Source organism: Oncorhynchus keta, chromosome 31 (genome assembly GCF_023373465.1).
Source record: "Oncorhynchus keta strain PuntledgeMale-10-30-2019 chromosome 31, Oket_V2, whole genome shotgun sequence".
Taxonomy (NCBI): Eukaryota; Metazoa; Chordata; class Actinopteri; order Salmoniformes; family Salmonidae; genus Oncorhynchus; species Oncorhynchus keta.
In genome coordinates this window covers 13339917-13359960 of record NC_068451.1, presented here as the reverse complement: position 1 = coordinate 13359960, position 20044 = coordinate 13339917, and the positions used below count along the sequence as shown (strand labels likewise).

At 43.6% G+C, this 20044-nt stretch overlaps 1 protein-coding gene across 5 annotated transcripts in view; it reads right to left on the bottom strand.

Moving 5' to 3' along the window:
• Window positions 1–20044, bottom strand: part of LOC118364475 (SH3 domain-binding protein 5) — a 43483-nt gene that overhangs the window by 9496 nt on the left and 13943 nt on the right. The window contains exon 1 of one of the 5 annotated variants that reach the window (XM_052489617.1): window positions 1955–2047. The exons of the other annotated variants lie outside the window; for them this stretch is intronic. Coding sequence (XP_052345577.1) covers window positions 1955–2032 — 78 coding nt within the window. The 5' untranslated portion in view covers window positions 2033–2047. Of the gene's footprint in view, window positions 1–1954; window positions 2048–20044 lie in introns of those variants that run through there. 5 annotated transcript variants of the gene reach the window in all.

The window sequence follows — 20044 nt, the reverse complement described above, 5'->3', positions numbered from 1 at the left end:
CAAAACAGTTCCCTCATCCGGCCTCTGTTACGATAAGGTACAGTACAAATCGGAAGCTTAGACTTCTTGTTTGTGTTGCCATAGCTGCAAAGCTAATCCTTTTCTTATTTATCCACTTTTCCTCTCTAATCTGTCAGTCATAGCAATTGACAGAAACCCCCTGTAGCTAGCGCTAATACCCTAAGCCCCTCTCTGCTCTGTGGGTACTAGTAAAGCATCAACTCAAGACTTTGCCCCAAACCCACCAATAGCGTGTCTAGGGAAGGTGATTTACTGTATCTGTGTGTGCACGAGTGTGTGTGCACGTGTGTTTGTGTGTGTGCACGAGTGTGTGTGTGTGTGTGTGTGTGTGTGTGCACGAGTGTGTGTGTGTGCACGAGTGTGTGTGTGTGCACGAGTGTGTGTGCACGTGTGTGCATTTCCTGTAGAGGTTAAATATCATTCCAACGTTTTACAGTAAGGAAGATAAAACATTACTGATCTGCCAAAAACGAAATCCCAACTAAACTATTGTTCATTTAAAGTAGTCTGACTAGTTTGGGAGGAAGTGAAGGTCGATATATACTGACTCCTTGGCTGCAAGCAACTTATGAATAAGTCACAGCAGAGAAAAATTCCAACAGGATCTCATGTGACTAGAGATTCCTCTGACCTAATTTAAGTGAGAAACACATTGAGTCACCCCAAAGAAAACATGACCTATGGAGCAGTATGTGGTATACCTCAAGACCCTAATACACAAGGATCTGCAAGCCAAGATATTCAATTTTTTTAGACAACAACATCTCATTACCTTCTATGGTAATTTGATTAGCCTTCCAAATGCCAACTCCGCACGAACTAAACAACCTCTGCCTTGTGGTGATCACACAACCCATTCACAGACCTTCTCATGACATGGATGGGCAGGTCGTGCACATAGAGTGTTGGGTCCAACCACATGCTAACCTATGTCTATCACTTCACTGTATGGACGAGTCATGAGTTTGAATGCCTGGGAATTAAACAGGGGCCTCTCTTTCACAAAATGGTTTGGCATGTTGTTCACAAGACTTACAACCTACGCATGCTCTCATTCAGACAACTCTCTCCCTCTTTCTCCCTCGCTCCGTAAGCACATTCAGTGAAGTACAGTTCCCGCTCAGCCCAGTCAAAACTGTTCGCTGCTCTGGCCCCCCAATGGTGGAACAAACTCCCTCACGACGCCAGGACAGCGGAGTCAATCACCACCTTCCGGAGACACCTGAAACCCCACCTCTTTAAGGAATACCTAGGATAGGATAAAGTAATCCTTCTCACCCCCCTTAAAAGATTTAGATGCACTATTGTAAAGTGGCTGTTCCACTCGATGTCATAAGGTGAATGCACCAATTTGTAAGTCGCTCTGGATAAGAGCGTCTGCTAAATGACTTAAATGTTTAAATGTTATCTGCTTTAAAATCACTCTGCATCATTGTTCCCCCACTAGCCCCAACAAGTAGACTCCATGCTGAGAAAACATGCCCCACTCCCAGGAACTCCCTATGTGCATCCAGTGTTGTCCGCTTAGTCTGATGCAGCAGGAATCACCTCTGGAGAAAGGACTTTTCAACAGACGATAACGTCCAATGGCTGACTCAGTTCATAGAAGTAATACTGCAGTGAAGCATAATACTGTACAGCACAATGTTCTTTGTGCATCTATCGCTGTCTTTAATTGACTTCAGCAGGAATCACTCCGAGATAGCAGGCTATTCATAAGGAAGGCAACAGGACTAGTCTGCAGACTGGCAGATACAGAGGCTATTTAGTGGCACACTAACAGTGCATTCGTAAAGTATTCAAAAAATGTTACTGCCTTGGATTGGATTAAATACATTTTCCCCTCATCAATCTACACACAATACCCCATGTTAAAGCAAAAAAAGGTTTTTAGAGATGTTTGCAAATGTATTTAAAATAAAAACAGAAATACCTTATTTCCATAAGTATTCAGTCCCTTTGCTATGAGACTTGAAATTGAGCTCAGGTGCATCCTGTTTCCATTGATCATCCTTAAGATATTTCTACAACTTGATTGGAGTCCACCTGTGGTAAATTCCATTGATTGGACATGATTTGGAAAGGCACACACCTGTCTATATAAGGTCCCACAGTTGACAGTGCATGTGAGAGCAAAAACCAAGCCACGAGGTCGAACAAATTGTCCGTAGAGCTCAGAGACAGGATTGTGTTGAGGCACTGATCTGGGGAAGGGTACCAAAACATGTCTGCAGCATTGAAGGTCCCCAAGAACACAGTGGCCTCCATCATTCTTAAATGGAAGATGTTTGGAACCACCAAAACTCTTCTTAGAGTGGCCGCACGGCCAAACTGAGCATTCGGGGGAGAAGGACCTTGGTCTTGGAGGTGACCAAGAACTTGATGGTCACTCTGACATAGCTCTAGAGTTCCTCTGTGGAGATTGGAGAACCTTCCAGAAGGACAACCATCTCAGCAGCACTCCACCAAGACCTTTATGGTACAGTGGCCAGACGGAAGCCACTCCTCAGTAAAAGGCACATGGCAGCCTGCTTGGGGTTTGCTAAAAGGCACCTAAAGACTCTCAGAAAATGAGAAACAAGATTCTCTGGTCTGATGAAACCAACTCTTTGGACTGAATGCCAAGCGTCACATCTGGAGGAAACCTGGCACCATCCCTATGGTGAAGCATGGTGATGGCAGCATTATGCTGTGGGGATGTTTTTCAGCGACAGGGACTGGAAGACCCCTCAGGATCGAGGGAAAGACGAATGGAGCAAAGTACAGAGAGATCATTGATGGAAACCTGCTCCAGAGTGCTCAGGACCTCAAACTGGGGCGAAGGTTCACCTTCCAACAGGACAATGAACCTAAGCACACAGCCAAGACAACACAGGAGTGGTTTCGGAACAGATCTCTGAATGTCCTTGAGTGGCCCAGCCAGAGCCCGGACATGAACCTGATCGAACATATCTGGAGAGACCTGAAAAGGGCTGTGCAGCGACACTCCCCACCCAACCTGACAGAGCTTGAGAGGATTTGCAGAGAAGAATGGGAGAAACTCCACAAATATATCCTCAAAGGTGCTTCAACAAAGTACTGAGTAAAGAGTCTGAATACTTATGTAAATGTGATATCAGTTTTTCATTTTTAATAAATTTGCAAAATGTTCAAAAAAATCTGTTTTTGCTTTGTCATTATCGGGTATTGTGTATAGATGGATTGGGGGGGGGGATTTAATACATATTAGAATAAGGCTGTAACGTAACAAAATGTGGAAAAAGTTAAGGGATCTGAATACTTTTCAAATGCACTGTATAAATGTCATGACTTCTGCCGAAGTCGATGCCTCTCCTTGTTCGGGCGGTGTTCGGCGGTTGACGTCACCGGTCTTCCAGCCATCATTGATCCACGTTTCATTTTCCATTGGTTTTGTCTTTGTTGTGTATTTGTCAGAGATTGTTTATTGTTAGGCTTGTGGTTTATTGATTGGTGCGTGACGGGTTCTTGTACCCACATTTATTTTTATTATGTACTTTGGTTTTGGAGTTTTTGTTTTACGTTATTAAACTACTCCATTATACCAAGTTTGATTGTCCTGCGCCTGACTTCCCTGCCACCTACACACACGGCATGACAATGAATATATAAGTACATGTATTAGTATTTAGTAGTGTTCTGTTCCTACTGTATACTGCAGATGAACAGAATTCCAAAAGAGAGACTTCTCACAGCAGGCCTACTGCTGTACACCTGCTCCACTATAAATGCTTGGCAACCCATCCCTTCTCCTTAATCCATCTCTCCTCTGCCTACTCCTCTCCCCATCACCAGTTCAGTCCTGCTGCCACCGTGATCCATCATTCTATTCTCTACTCATCCCATCTTTACCCTTCATGTTCAGCTGCACAGTGATGGTGTAAAAAACAACAACATTTAAACTGTCCAGCCAACATCAAGACTAGGGCATAATTTCTCAGACACCTTTCAAAGCTGGGCCTCTGAGGAAACTCATAACCGGAGGGAAAAGGGAGAGATAGACGGATTATTAGGGAGGATGAGAGGTGGAGGGGAGAGGAGGCATTAGTCTATTTATTCAGCACATTCCATTGAATTGTTGTTGTTATTCACTGTCCTCTCCAAGGACTGTAAAGGACTGTGGTTTCAAACTTTCCACCGGGGTATATTTGGCCTCTATAAGGATGGTAATACCACATCAACTCTGCATTTCCACTGCAGTTTCTGTCTATATAAATAGATCATAAGGTCTACATCACACAGATACTTCATAGGTCCTTGTAACAGGGATTTCCAGGTGATCAAAAAGGAGAGCGGACATAAATCAAATCAATTACAAATCAATCCGGTTTATTACAAGTTGCATCAGGGAGACGCCTCCGGAATAGGAGCAGAGAATATGTCTATATTAATCACACAGCACCGAATGTTCTGTAAATACCAGGGGGCTTGTAGGAAGTCACAACATCGGATGCTACAGAATCACACAGTGTCACAGATCCATTATCAGTGTGTGCTCGAATCCTGTCTGGACTTTACACAACATTCAACACTTGGCAGACATTTGATACAGGTCAAAGGTAAGATCATCAGTACATAGTTACATCAGATAATGATAGAGTAACAGGCGCCAAACGGCTTCATTAAATATGGTACTTAAACATTCATGGTAAACTCCTTTTTCCCTTCCCCAAGGGAATGCTTCTGTCTGCATCTCCCCACAGATACAATCTACTGCAGCCCTCATCCTCCACATACAATCTACTGCAGCCCTCATCCTCCACATACAATCATGTTATTACATATCAGTCCATATCCACAGTAACTCAAATACCCCAAAATAATTCATCAAATCATTTCCCATTACAGCCCTACTCATATTTTAAATTAAACAAGCACCAACGTGTGCACACTCAACTGTAAGTAAAGTAGAACTTCATAATAAGACCACACTTTCTCTTTGTGCATAAGAAAATTGGATCCCTCTCTACACAGCCTTTAAATTATTCCGAGCTGGCGCTCTTCGGAGCCCTAACAGAGTATTCATTTGGTTAACCGGCACATGTTCAGATAAACATCTCTTTGCTACATATTCACGCTTGCCTCCATGGCTGCACGCATTTAAGAGAAGCGTTGAAATATAAAGCATTCCTATAATCTTCATCTACATTTGACAAGACGTGCCAAGACTTCAAAGACCAGAGAGTTTCAGCTAAACATTTCTCAGCAGACTATCAACACTGGAAAAGTATCAGCCGTCAAAAAGTATCAGCCGTCAAAGAGAACACAGCCACAGCTAGAAGTGAGAAGTAACGGATTTAATCGATCTCCTCAGTTAAGCAGGGCAATTCATCTTGATGTAAAGGGAGTGAAATTGAGTGAAAAGGGCCTTTTCAATTGGAGGTCAATGATTTACAGTCAGATAGTAAACGTGCATCTCTGCAGTCAGTCACGCTTCGCTAGCCTTGGCCTTAATTGTGTCCCAATTGAGACTGTTCATTTTGCTGTGAGACACAAACATATTGTGACTGGCCTAGATATGTCAGAGACCCACAGAGTTAATCCTGGAGAAGTAGTTAGACCGCACATGACTCAGGGAGAGCTCGTCTTCATCATGCTTCACGGTCTGATGCTACAACAACCTAGAAGCTGTACATCGATCAGGCCAGTCTGAATGTTACCTCTGAGGCAAAGTGAAGGAGCAACAGTGTTCAGACACAGACATGGAGATGCAAGCCACTTGTTCCAAGTGGTTGCCTAACCATTGCTTAACTTCAGTGTTCTAGTCCACGTCTAATGTGCTGAAGCACCACTTGTAATGAACAGCTGCCTCTTGGATTCCTCAGCACACTCATACGATGTTCCATGGCTGCAGGCATGGACAGCAAGCATTGACACCCAGGACCGCTGCCTGAAATGCCAGATGGACTGGTCCATTTTTAGCACAGTGAGCCTGTCTAACTTGGGTTTTTAGCGCAATATGATAATTATCTGGCTAATAATGGGGAAAGAAATGGGCTGGTGTGGGGGCCTTGAGAAAATAAATGGGCCAATTCCAGGTTCCAGTCTGCCCCTTCTGAGAGAGACACACACACACACGCACACGCACACACAGCTGTATTGAGTCATTGTCAAGCTGAGATGCCATTATTAAAGCAACTCCAGTCCTGCTTACTGAAGCAGTGATGTAACCAGGGCTGACCAGCATCAACATGCACCACAGGCTGGACACCACAGGACAGGCTGGCCGCACACTTCCCAGGAGGACAGAGCATGGCTCCAGCACACGGCCACAACCTTGTCTCTGCTCCCCCTCGCCATCCTTCCCTCCATCCCATTCTAGCCCCCATGTCTAGAGGTCGAACAATTATTTTTTTAAACTTTATTTCACCTTTATTTAACCAGGTAGGCTGGTTGAGAACAAGTTCTCATTTACAACTGTGACCTGGCCAAGATAAAGCACAGCAGTTCGATACATACAACAACACAGTTACACATGGAATAAAGAAACATACAATCAATAATACAGTAGAACAAAGAAACGTCTATATACAGTGAGTGCAAATGAGGTAAGATAAGGGAGGTAAGGCAATAAATAGGCCATGGTGGCGAAGTAATTACAATATAAAAATTAAACACTGGAATGGCAGATGTGCAGAAGATGAATGCAATTAGAGATACTGGGGTGCAAAGGAGCAAGATAAATAAATAAATACAGTATGGGGATGAGGTAGTTGGATGGGCTGTTTACAGATGGGCTATGTACAGGTGCAGTGATCTGTGAGCTGCTCTGTCTCCAGCTTCAGTGATTTTTGCAGGTTGTTCCAGTCATTGGCAGCAGAGAACTGGAAAGAAAGGCGGCCAAAGCAGGTGTTGGCTTTGGGGGTGACCAGTGAGATATACCTGCTGGAGCGCGTGCTACGGGTGGGTGCTGCTATGGTGACCAGTGAGCTGAGATAAGGCGGGGCTTTACCTAGCACAGACTTGTAGATGACCTGGAGCCAATGGGTTTGGTGACAAGTATGAAGCGAGAGCCAGCAAACGAGAGCATACAGGTCACAGTGGTGGGTAGAATATGGGGCTTTGGTGACAAAACGGATGGCACTGTGATAGACTGCATCCAATTTGTTGAGTAGAGTGTTGGAGGCTATTTTATAGATGACATCGCCTAAGTCGAGGATCGGTAGGATGGTCAATTTTACGAAGGTATGTTTAGCAGCATGAGTGAAGAATGCTTTGTTGCAAAATAGGAAGCCGATTCTAGATTTAATTTTGGATTGGAGATGCTTAATGTGAGTCTGGAAGGAGAGTTTACAGTCTAGCCAGACACCTAGGTATTTGTAGTTGTCTACATACTCTAAGTCAGAACCATCCAGAGTAGCGATGGCATGGCCTCGGCATGGCCGATTAATTAGGGCCGATTTCAAGTTTTCATAACAATCGGTAATCTGCATTTTTGGACACCGATTATGGCCGATTACATTGCACTCCACGAGGAGACTGCGTGGCAGGCTGACCATCTGTTACGCGAGTGCAGCAAGGAGCCAAGGTAAGTTGCTAGCTAGCATTAAACTTATTTTATAAAAAACAATCAATCATAATCACTAGTTAACTACGCATGGTTGATGATATTACTAGTTTAACTAGTTTGTCCTGCGTTGCAAATAATCAATGAGGTGCCTGTTAATTTATCATTGAATCACAGCCTACTTCACCAAACGGGTGATGATTGATTTAACAAGCACATTTGCGAAAAAAGCACTGTTGTTGCACAAATGTACCGAACCATAAACATCAATGCCTTTCTTAAAATTAATACACAAGTATATTTTTTTAAACCTGCATATTTAGTTAAAGGAAATTCATGTTAGCAAGCAATATTAACTTGTGTCACTTCTCTTGCGTACTGTGCAACAGAGTCAGGGTATATGCAGCCGTTTGGGCCGCCTGGCTCGTTGCGAACTGTGTGAAGACCATTTCTTCCTAACAAAAACCATAATTAATTTATATAATAATAATAATATTTAATTTGCCAGAATTGTACATAATTATGACATAACATTGAATGTTGTAAAATTTAACAGCAATATTTAGACTTGGGATGCCACACGTTCAATAAAGTAAGGAACGGTCCCGTATTTCACTGAAAGAATAAACGTTTTGTTTTCGAAATGATAGTTTCCCGGATGTGACCATATTAATGACCTAAGGCTTGTATTTCTGTGTGTTTTATTATATTATAATTAAGTCTATGATTTGATATTTGATAGAGCAGTCTGACTGAGCGGTGGAAGGCAGCAGCAGGCTCTTAAGCATTCATTCAAACAGCACTTTCCTGCATTTGCCAGCAGCTCTTCCCAATGCTTGAAGCACAGCCCTGTTTATGACGTCAAGCCTATCAACTCCCGAGATGAGGCTGGCAATACCATAGTGCCTATAAGAACATCCAATAGTCAAAGGTATATGAAATACAAATGGTATAGAGAGAAATAATCCTATAATTCCTCTAATAACTACAACCTAAAACGTTTTACCTGGGAATATTGAAGACTCATGTTAAAAGGAATCACCAGCTTTCATATGTTCTCATGTTCTGAGCAAGGAACTTAAAGTTAGCTTTTTTACATGGCACATATTAGAATTTTTTCTCCCACACTGTGTTTTTGTTTTTTAAACCAAATTGAACAGGTTTCATTATTATTTATTCATTTATTTGAGACTAAATAGATTTTTATGTATGTATTATATTAAGTTAAAACAAAAGTGTTCATTCAGTATTGTTGTAATTGTGATTATTACAAGTCAATCACACTTCTGTGAAATCAAACTGTCCACTTAGGAAGCAACACCGATTGACAATCAATTTCACATGCTGTTGTGCAAATGGAATAGACAACAGGTGGGAATTATAGGCAATTAGCAAGACTCCCCCAATAAAGGAGTGGTTCTGCAGGTGGTGACCACAGACCACTTCTCAGTTCCTATGCTTCCTGGCTGATGTTTTGGTCACTTTTGAATGCTGGCGGTGCTTTCACTCTAGTGGTAGCATGAGATGGAGTCTACAACCCACACAAGTGGCTCAGGTAGTGCAGCTCTTCCAGGATGGCACATCAATGCGAGCTGTGGCAAGAAGGTTTGCTGTGTCTGTCAGCGTAGTGTCCAGAGCATGGAGGCGCTACCAGGAGACAGGCCAGTACATCAGGAGACGTGGAGGAGGCCGTAGGAGGGCAACAACCCAGCAGCAGGACCGCTACCTCCGCCTTTGTGCAAGGAGGAGCAGTAGGAGCACTGCCAGAGCCCTGCAAAATGACCTCCAGCAGGTCACAAATGTGCATGTGTCTGCTCAAACGGTCAGAAACAGACTCCATTAGGGTGGTATGAGGGCCCGACGTCCACAGGTGGGGGTTGTGCTTACAGCCCAACACCGTGCAGGACGTTTGGCATTTGCCAGAGAACACCAAGATTGGCAAATTCGCCACTGGCGCCCTGTGCTCTTCACAGATGAAAGCAGGTTCACACTGAGCACATGTGACAGACGTGACAGTCTGGAGACGCCGTGGAGAACGTTCTGCTGCCTGCAACATCCTCCAGCATGACTGGTTTGACGGTGGGTCAGTCATGGTGTGGGGTGGCATTTCTTTGGGGTGCCGCACAGCCCTCCATGTGCTCGCCAGAGGTAGCCTGACTGCCATTAGGTACCGAGAGGAGATCATCAGACCCCTTGTGAGACCATATGCTGGTGCGGTTGGCCCTGGGCTCCTCCTAATGCAAGACAATGCTAGACCTCATGCGGCTGGAGTGTGTCAGCAATTCCTGCAAGAGGAAGGCATTGATGCTATGGACTGGCCCGCCCGTTCACCAGACCTGAATCCAATTGAGCACATCTGGGACATCATGTCTCGCTCCATCCACCAACGCCACGTTGCACCACAGACTGTCCAGGAGTTGGCGGATGCTTTAGTCCAGGTCTGGGAGGAGATCCCTCAGGAGACCATCCACCACCTCATCAGGAGCATGCCCAGGCGTTGTAGGGAGGTCATACAGGCACGTGGAGGCCTCACACACACACTACTGAGCCTCATTTTGACTTGTTTTAAGGACATTACATCAACGTTGGATCAGCCTGTAGTGTGGTTTTCCACTTTAATTTTGAGTGTGACTACAAATCCAGACCTCCATGGGTTGATAAATTTGATTTCCATTGATCATTTTTGTGTGATTTTGTTGTCAGCACATTCAACTATGTAAGGAAAAAAGTATTTAATAAGAATATTTCATTCATTCAGATCTAGGATGTGTTATTTTAGTGTTCCCTTTATTTTTTTGAGCAGTGTATATAAAAATCTGCCGATTAATCGGCATCGGCTTTTTATGGTCCTCCAATAATCTGTATCGGTATCAGCATTGAACAATCATAATCGGTCGACCTCTACCCATGACCCTCATCCGCTCTGTGCTATAAGCCTGCCAAAACCTCTCTCCACAGGGGGAAAAAAGACAGAGAAAGAGACAGGCCACAGATGGTCTCTTGACTTTTCAGGATTACAAAATGACACTAACCGTCTTAACCCAATCTCCATACCCTCAGGGATATACTAGCTGTTCTGTAATACATGGAACTGAGTTACTGTGGTGGTGAAGGAGACTGTCTGGGACAAGGTTCTCTATTCTACCAGAGCCAGTAGCTTTCCAGGGCAGGACATGACAACATTCTTCTTGCACTGCAATAATGCATGTTGGGATTGTAATAAAATGCAATGATTACAGTATGACAGAAACTCAAGACCATATCAATTCCTACAAACTCTCTCCCAGTCCTTTTTCTTTATCCCAGACACTACGGTGACAGGTTGATGTATTAGAGCCCCCAGCCTCTGACAAAGATGTGCAGGGACCTATAGAGTCTCTATTGTAGCTGTGATCCATCTGCTCTTGATTCAGAGCCAGAGAACAATCCCATACATCAGCTGGAGACAGCTGTCTCCCCCAGTCTGAATCTATTCCAGCTGTTTCAAATCCAACCAATCTACTGGATGATCTCCTCCAGGCCTGAAGGATTTTCATTGCTTTCCTCCCCCAGCCATAAACCACTAAGCCCCACATCTGTTCAATCTACGGTCATCACGGAGGTCAGTTCATAACTAATCTCACAGACATATCCACAGTCGGTCTCCTCTGTTCTGGACCTCAGGCATCTCTCCTCCTCTCTCTCATTATCCGTCTCACCTTTGTTCTTCCCAACTGTAGACAAACTGCGGTTAGATAACTGAGGCAGCCAGTGGCTGAGACGATCTCGACTGTGCACTGTGTGGTAATAATCACTGTCGGTAACGGGCCGTGCAGGAGCGAGAGAGAGAGGGAGGGGGCGAGATAGAGGGGGGAGGTAGACTGTGCCCAAACCTTGCACCAGCCACAACACATCACCATCACCATTCTCCTCCTCTCTATTGTTCCACCTTTCCTCCTACTAGCTGCACCTACTCTCTAGACAAAATGGGGCAGCCGAGGGGGAAGGGCAATAGGACTTCAATGTTTAATGCTAACCAGGGTTGGGGTCAATTCCGTTTCAATTCCAGTTAGATCAGAAAGTAAACCAAATTCCAATCCCAATTCTAAATTTTGACTGGTCTACTTTTTGTCAATTCACACTCTTAAACGCTGAGGTTAACGAGAACGAAACGATACATATTTCATGAGGTATAAGAAAAGCACTTTTCATCATTTTACACTGCCGGTGACTGCAGCAATCGAGGCACTCTGATTCGGCACTTTAAAAATGGGAGCTGTCAAAGAAAGTTCAGGGTACCCAAGCTTTCTGGCCGAGTCAAGCTGTCTCTGATCCACTTACAAGCGCAGTCAACCATTAACTTGTGACTAGAGTTCGACCGATTATGATTTTTCCACGCCGATATCGATTATTGGAGGACCAATAAAACCCGATACCGATTAAATCGGACAATTTTTTTTTTTTGTAATAATGACAATTACAACAATACTGAATGAACACTTATTTTAACTTAATACATCAATTAAAATCAATTTAGCTTCAAATAAATAATGAAACATGTTCAATTTGGTTTAAATAATGCAAAAACAAAGTGTTGGAGAAGAAAGTAAAAGTGCAATATGTGCCATGTAAGAAAGCTAACGTTTAAGTTCCTTGCTCAGAACATGAGAACATATGAAAGCTTGTGTTTCCTTTTAACCTGAGACTTCAATATTCCCAGGTAAGAAGTTTTCGGTTGTAGTTATTCTAGGAATTATAGGACTATTTCTCTCTATACCATTTGTATTTCATTAACCTATAAACTATTGGATGTTCTTATAGGCACTTTAGTATTGCCAGTGTAACAGTATAGCTTCCGTCCCTCTCCTCGCTCCTACCTGGGCTCGAACCAGGAACACAACGACAACAGCCACCCTCGAAGCAGCGTTACCCATGCAGAGCAAAGGGAACAACTACTCCAAGTCTCAGAGCGAGTGACGTTTGAGACGCTATTAGCGTGCACCCCGCTAATTAGCTAGCCATTTCACATCGGTTACACCAGCCTAATCTCAGGAGTTGATAGGCTTGAAGTCATAAACAGCTGCTGGCAAACGCACAAAAGTGCTGTTTGAATGAATGCTTACGAGCCTGCCTACCATCGCTCAGTCAGACTGCTCTATCAAATCATAGACTTAGTTATAACATGATAACACACAGAAATACGAGCCTTAGGTCATTAATATGGTCGAATCCGGAAACTATCATCTCGAAAATAAGACGTTTATTTTTTCAGTGAAATACGGAACCGTTCCGTATTTTATCTAACGGATGGCATCCAGTCTAAATATTCCTGTTACATTGCACAACCTTCAATGTTATGTCATAATTAAGTAAAATTCTGGCAAATTAGGCAGCCCAAACTGTTGCATATACACTGACTCTGCGTGCAATGAACGCAAGAGAAGTGACACAATTTCACCTGGTTAATATTGCCTGCTAACCTGGATTTCATTAGCTAAATATGCAGGTTTAAAAATACATACTTCTGTGTATTGATTTTAAGAAAGGCATTGATGTTTATGGTTAGGTACACATTGGAGCAATGATACGCACCATTCAATGCTAGCTAGCAACTTACCTTGGCTTACTGCATTCGCGTAACAGGCAGTCTCCTCGTGGAGTGCAATGTAATCAGGTGGTTAGTGCGTTGGACTAGTTAATAACTGTAAGGTTGCAAGATTGAATCACCCGAGCTGACAAGGTAAAAATCTGTCCTTCTGCCCCTGAACGAGGCAGTTAACCCACTGTTCCTAGGCCGTCATTGAAAGTAAGAATGTGTTCTTTAACTGACCTGCCTAGTTAAATAAAGGTGTAAAAAAAACGGTCAAATCGTTGTCCAAAAAAAACGATTTTGGATTGTTATGAAAGCTTCAAATCGGCCCTAATTAATCGGATATTCCGATTAATCGGTCGACCTTTACTTGTGACACCTACTATCTCAGGATATACTAGCAAGTCTTCTCAACATCTAAGGTATGTGACCATCTATTGTTTTGTTATGCAAAACAGTGATGGTCAAGAGCATTTTTCCACAGCGCTGCCACTCCCTGTGTACCTTATCATTAACCTTCTAAAGCAATTGATAATGTATTGCTCATGTAGGCTACTTCAACAAAACAGAGAGATAGAGAATTTCCACCCCTCTGGGCAAACCATGATTCAAGTTCAACATTGTGTACATGCTCACCCACTGACGGAGAATGGAGAGACGGAGGTGGAGATACATTTCAATAGAAGAGGAGGAAGACAGAGGAAGATAGAGTATAGAGGAATCGGAAGATAGGGAAAGAGAGGAAGAGTGTTTATGTTGCATAATTGATTCAGTACTGCTGTGTTAAGAAGGGCTCTGCTCCAGTCACCACTGTGAGGTTGATTAACTCAACCATGTTAGAGAGGCAGCCATTTACCGCACCACTAACCAATTTCAACCTCAACCACTTTGTAATGCTCCCAACCACACCACAGATCGATGAGACCTGTGGTGTGTGTGTGTGTGGTGTGTGTGTGTGTGTGTGTGTGTGTGTGTGTGTGTGTGTGTGTGTGTGTGTCGTGTGTAAGACCTGTGTGTGTGTGTGTGTGTGTGTGTGTGTGTGTGTGTGTGTGTGTGTGTGTTCGTATGTGAGACCAGTGCCCTAGAATCGCCCTATGCAGTCAGGTCCCACTGACTTCTTGTTGCAGAGCTCAGCATAGTATGACAGACAAGTGAGCCCTGCAGTTGTTCATAATTAAGATACCTGCCAACCTAGTCTGTAAATAAGAGCAAGTATGTGCCAAACTCTTATTGAACCCCTGAACACATCATGGCTTCATACCATTGCTTTCAGTGATATAACTGGGCCAGTAGATGCAGGGGCGCAACTTTGGTTTTAGAAGTGAGGGGGACATAACCTGGGCATCTAAAGCTAGTTTTATGCATTTCTACTAGGGCTGTCACCAACAAAAAATATTGGTCAACGAAGATTAGTCTTTTCTTTCGACCAATTGATTGGATGAAATTTTAAAACGTGCATTTTGTTATATATACACACACCCTATGTGTTTTAATAAAATCAACTACAGTTGAAGTCTTAAGTTTACATACACCTTAGCCAAATACATTTAAACTCAGTTTTCACAATTCCTGACATTTAATCCTAGTAAAAATTCCCTGTCTTAGGTCAGTTAGGATTACCACTTTATTTTAGCAATGTGAAATGTCAGAATAATAATAGAGAGAATGATTTATTTCAGCTTTTATTTCTTTCATCACATTCCCAGTGGGTCAGAAGTTTACATACACTCAATTAGTATTTGGTAGCATTGCCTTTAAATTGTGTAATTTAGGTCAAAAGTTTCGAGTAGCCTTTCACATGCTTCCCACAATAAGTGTGGTGGAAATTGGCCCATTGCTCCTGACAGAGCTTGTGTAACTGAGTCAGGTTTGTAGGCCTTCTTGCTCGCACACGCTTTTTCAGTTCTGTCCACAAATTCTATGGGATTGAGGTCAGGGCATTGTGATGGCCACTCCAAAACTTTGACTTAGTTGTCCTTAAGCTATATTGTCACAACTTTGGAAGTATGCTTGGGGTCATTGTCCATTTGCGACCAAGCTTTAACTTCCTGACTGATGTCTTGAGATGTAGCTTCAATATATACACATACGTTTCCTGCCACATGATGCCATCTATTCTGTGAAGTGCACCAGTCCCTCCTGCAGCAATGCAACCCTGATGATGCTGCCACTCCCGTGCTACACGGTTGGGATGGTGTTCTTCGGCTTGCAAGCTTCCCCCTTTTTCTTCCTAACATAACGATGATCATTATGGCCAAACAGTTCTATTTTTGTTTCATCAGACCAGAGGACATTTCTCCAAAAAGTACGATCTTTGTCACCATGTGCAGTTGCAAACCGTAGTCTGGCTTTTTTTATGGCAGTTTTGGAGCAGTGGGTATGTCCTTGCTGAGCGGACTTTTAGGTTATGTCGATATAGGACTTGTTTTATTGTGGATACAGATACTTTTGTACCCGTTTCCTCCAGCATCTTCACAAGGTCCTTTGCTGTTGTTCTGAGATTTATTTGCACTTTTCGCACCAAAGTACATTCATCTCTAGGCAACACAACGCGTCTCCTTCCTGAGCGGTATGACGGCTGCGTGGTCCCATGGTGTTTATACTTGCGTATTATTGTTTGTACAGATGAAAATGGTACCTTCAGGCATTTGGAAATTGCTCCCAAGGATGAACCAGACTTGTGGAGGTCTACAATTTATTTTCTAAGGTCTTGGCTGATTTCATTAGATTTCCCCATGATGGTCAAGCAAAGAGGCACTGAGTTTGAAGATAGGCCTTGAAATACATTCACAGGTACACCCCCAATTGACTCAAATGATGTCAATTAGCCTAACAGATGCTTCTAAAGCCATGACATCATTTTCTGGAATTTTCCAAGCTGTTTAAAGGCACAGTCAATTTAGTGTATGTAAACTTCTGACCCACTGGAATTGTGATACAGTGAATTATAAGTGAAATAATCTTTCTGTAAACAATTGTTGGAAAAATTACTTGTGTCATACACAAAGTAGATGTCCTAACCAACTTGCCAAAACTATAGTTTGTTAACAAGAAATTTGTGGAGTGGTTGAAAAACGAGTTATAATGACTCCAACTACGTGTATGTAAACTTCTGACTTCAACTGTATATGTACTGAACTTGTTTGATGCTTTAAGCAGACTGTTTGATTAAATAATTAAGACACACAAATGACTCAAGAGAGAGCCAGAGATCAAGATTGCCTAGCCAGAAAAAAACTAAACTATTTATTTTCCTTGCTGCGCCCACTTCGCAGGAGCTCCTGAAATTGCCGGTAATAGGCTACACCAGCACTCTGCAATCTTTTCCATTAGGAGGGCCAATTTATCTTACCCTTTCTACCAATCTGCGTGCTAGTCATGATTTTCATATGCACATTTTCATGGAACAGTTTCATGTATAAGTCTTTGAATCTCAAAATCATCGTCTGTGGTTAATCTACATTCTATCCAAATCTAAATGAAAATGATAAAAATCTAAAAGTTACTTTTATGGCCATTGCCAATTATGTAAAAATAGCATACATAAAGCCGACACATAAAAACATTGCAGCCTGCAGGTAGAAAATATCATATCCTATCCTAATATCCTGATAAAAATAAATATCCTATAAATCACATTGGCTACTCATGCCCTGTCTGCAACAAACTTGAAACATTGTATCAACTATCAACTGGGTCACCCAGAAACTCATGCTAGCAAACTTGAAACATTGTATAAAATATTCTGGGCCCTCAGAGTTTCCCGCACCAGTGAGCTCAGGACAGACACAGCTGTAGGCCCTTTGTGCAAGGGATATGAAGTAATCAAGTATTTTATGACATTTCCACTGGATCAGAGCTTTACATTTTTCACTTTCATGTCAAGTGTTTATCGAAAGGGAAAGAGCTGGAAATATTGTTAAAATACTTTGAGGAACTTTTGTCATTCTCAATTGATTCTAAAAATAGACTTTGTTTACTTGCTGTTTGAGGTGAAGAATAATTACTGGGAGAAGCTCCACAGCTCATTATAGGAACATTTATGAGCCTATATTTGTGTGCAGGCCAGGTAGATTAGTCCTACTTCTATCAATATGCATAATCAGGTGTGCATCCTTAGTTGACAGGAGCATTTCAAACAAAAGACGATGAATACATTGACAAAACTCGTAAATGGATTGAAATAAACGTGTTTCTCACAAGTGTAGCATTAGGTTGTGAGTTCACACATCCACTCCGAAAATAAGAACAATAAATGACTGTAATTAAAATATATTCAATGCATTAACAGAAATTACCGCAAACAAACATTGCAGATTAGAAATGATATGAATTAATGGTAAATGTAGACTACTACTGGTGATATATGTAATGGGGAATTGATAGACACAGCAAACAATGCACACAATGAAGTTCTGAAACAATGAATACCCATGAAATGGCTGGAGAGAGAGCATTCTGGAAAGTGATGTGCCTTGTGCATCTGAGCCACAATCCCCATATTCTTGGACCGTGCCATCCCAGCAGCCTCCTCAATGGATTAGTCCACTAAGACCGGCGTAAATCAGACCGGTGTCTCGTGTGCCAATGAAATACACAGTCTATTTGCAACTGCTCGACTAAAAAATATCTTGGGTTTTCAATACAGACCTATTTCGTCATAAAGTATCCCATATGAGACACCCACACCTTATGAAAGTTGCACAGTATACCCTTAATCTTGTAATAAATCAAATCTAGTGATTCATTGGATATATTTACCATATCATATGGAGACAGAAACATAAACCTTTAACATTATGATAAGTAGACATAATGTCAAGCCCTCTATTTTGGTTTGGTCAGGGTGTGATTTGGGTGGGCATTCTATGTTCTATTTTCTATGTTTTTGTATTTCTTTGTTTTGGCCGGGTATGGTTCTCAATCAGGGACAGCTGTCTATTGTTGTCTCTGATTGGGAATCATACTTAGGCAGCCTTTTTCCCTTTTGTGTTTGTGGGAAGTTGACTTTGTCAGGGGCACTATATTCCTGTTAAGCGTCACGGTCGTTTTTGTTATTTGTTGTTTTGTTGGCAACATTTATCTTAAATAAAAAGAAATGTACGTTCAACACGCTGCGCTTTGGTCTTCCTTTAACGATGAAGAAAGGGACTCCTGGACATAAGAGGAGATCCTGGACGGTAAGGGATCCTGGAGGCAGGCTGGGGAGTATCGCCGTCCAAAGGAGGAAGTAAAGGCAGCGAAGGAGGAGCGGTGGCGATATGAGGAGGCAAACCATCGCACAGTGTCTCCAGTGCGCATGCACAGCCCGGTGCGCTCGGAGCCAGCTCTCCGCAAGTGCCAAACAAGAATGGGCATCCAGCCAGGGCGGATTGTGCCAGCTCAGCGCTCTTGGTCTCCGGTGCGCCGTTTCTGCCCAGTGTATCCATCGCCGGCTCTACGCACTGTCTCCGGTGCGCTGCGACTGCTCAGTGCGTCCTATCCCTGCGCTCTGCCCGTGCCGGGCTAAAGTGGGCATTCAGCCAAAAGGAGAGGTGCACGTGTTAAGCACCAGATCTCCAGTGCTCCCCCACAGCCCGGTTCACCTTGCCTGCACTCGGGAGGTGCCGGGCTAAAGTGGGCATTCAGCCTGAAAGACTGGTGCCAGGGATAAGCACCAGATCTCCAGTGCTCCCCCACAGCCCGGTTCACCTGTGCCTGCACTCGGGAGGTGCCGGGCTAAAGTGGGCATTCAGCCTGAAAGACTGGTGCCAGGGATAAGCACCAGATCTCCAGTGCTCCCCCACAGCCCGGGTCATCCTGTGCCTGCTCCCAGAACCAGGCTGCATATACGTCTCCTCCCATCAGTGATGATCCACAGTCCGGGATCCGCAACGAGGGTTCCCAATCCGAGGCCCGCAACGAGGGTCCCCAGTCCGGGGCACGCAACGAGGGTCCCAGCAACGAGGGTTCCCAGTCCAGGGCCCGCAACGAGGATCCCCAGTCCGGGGCCCGCAGTGAGGGTCCCCAGTCCGGGGTCGGCAACGGGGGTCCCCGCACCAGTGGTTCCACCAAATTGGGATGAGCCAGAGTGGAGCGGGGTCTACGTCCCGCACCAGAGGTGCCACCGTGTATAGATGCCCACCCAGACCCTCCCCTATAGGTTCAGGGATACTGTCACGCCCTGACGACGGCCGTGACACATAATTGCAAATGATTAAATCCTTCCAATAGAAATAAAACAATTTAGTTACGAATTGAACTTTAATTAAATGAGCTGACTCTTCACATGGGATGATTTCACTGAACAACAAAAGGGAATATTGAATGATTCCCAATGATCCATCGCATCTCCCAAAAACATTTTCAACATAAAATGATAGTCTAGAATCTAAAGCTTTGGTTGTCTTCCTCTCAGGCTTCTCCCTGGACCACCACTTGAACATATGACTCTGAGGCCTCATCTTCACTGTCACTTTCCAACCTTGTTGAGGATGGCTCGTTGTCAGGCTCAAAAAGCCTAAAATTTTCCACGCCCTTGCTTGGAAGTGTACTTCGCCAGACTGCCAAGAACCTTGCCCTCATCCAGGCCAAGGTGGTGAGACACGGTAGTGATGCCACCATAGGCCTTTTTGATCTCTGCACCAGACAGGATGCTCTTGCCAGCATACTTGGGGTCCAACATGTATGCTGCGGCATGTATGGGCTTCAGGCAGAAGTCTTCACGCTTTCTGATGTATTTCAGAACTGCAGTTTCCTCTGCTTGGAGCAACACTGAAGTAGACAGGGCAGTACGGATTTCTTCTCTTACTTCTGCAAACAGAGTCTGAACATCAGACAGGATGGGTGTGATGTGAGGGTAGGACTCCTCCACTTTAGACCAAGCAGCCTTCATGTTCGCAGCATTGTCTGTCACCAGTGCAAATACCTTCTGTGGTACAAGGTCATTG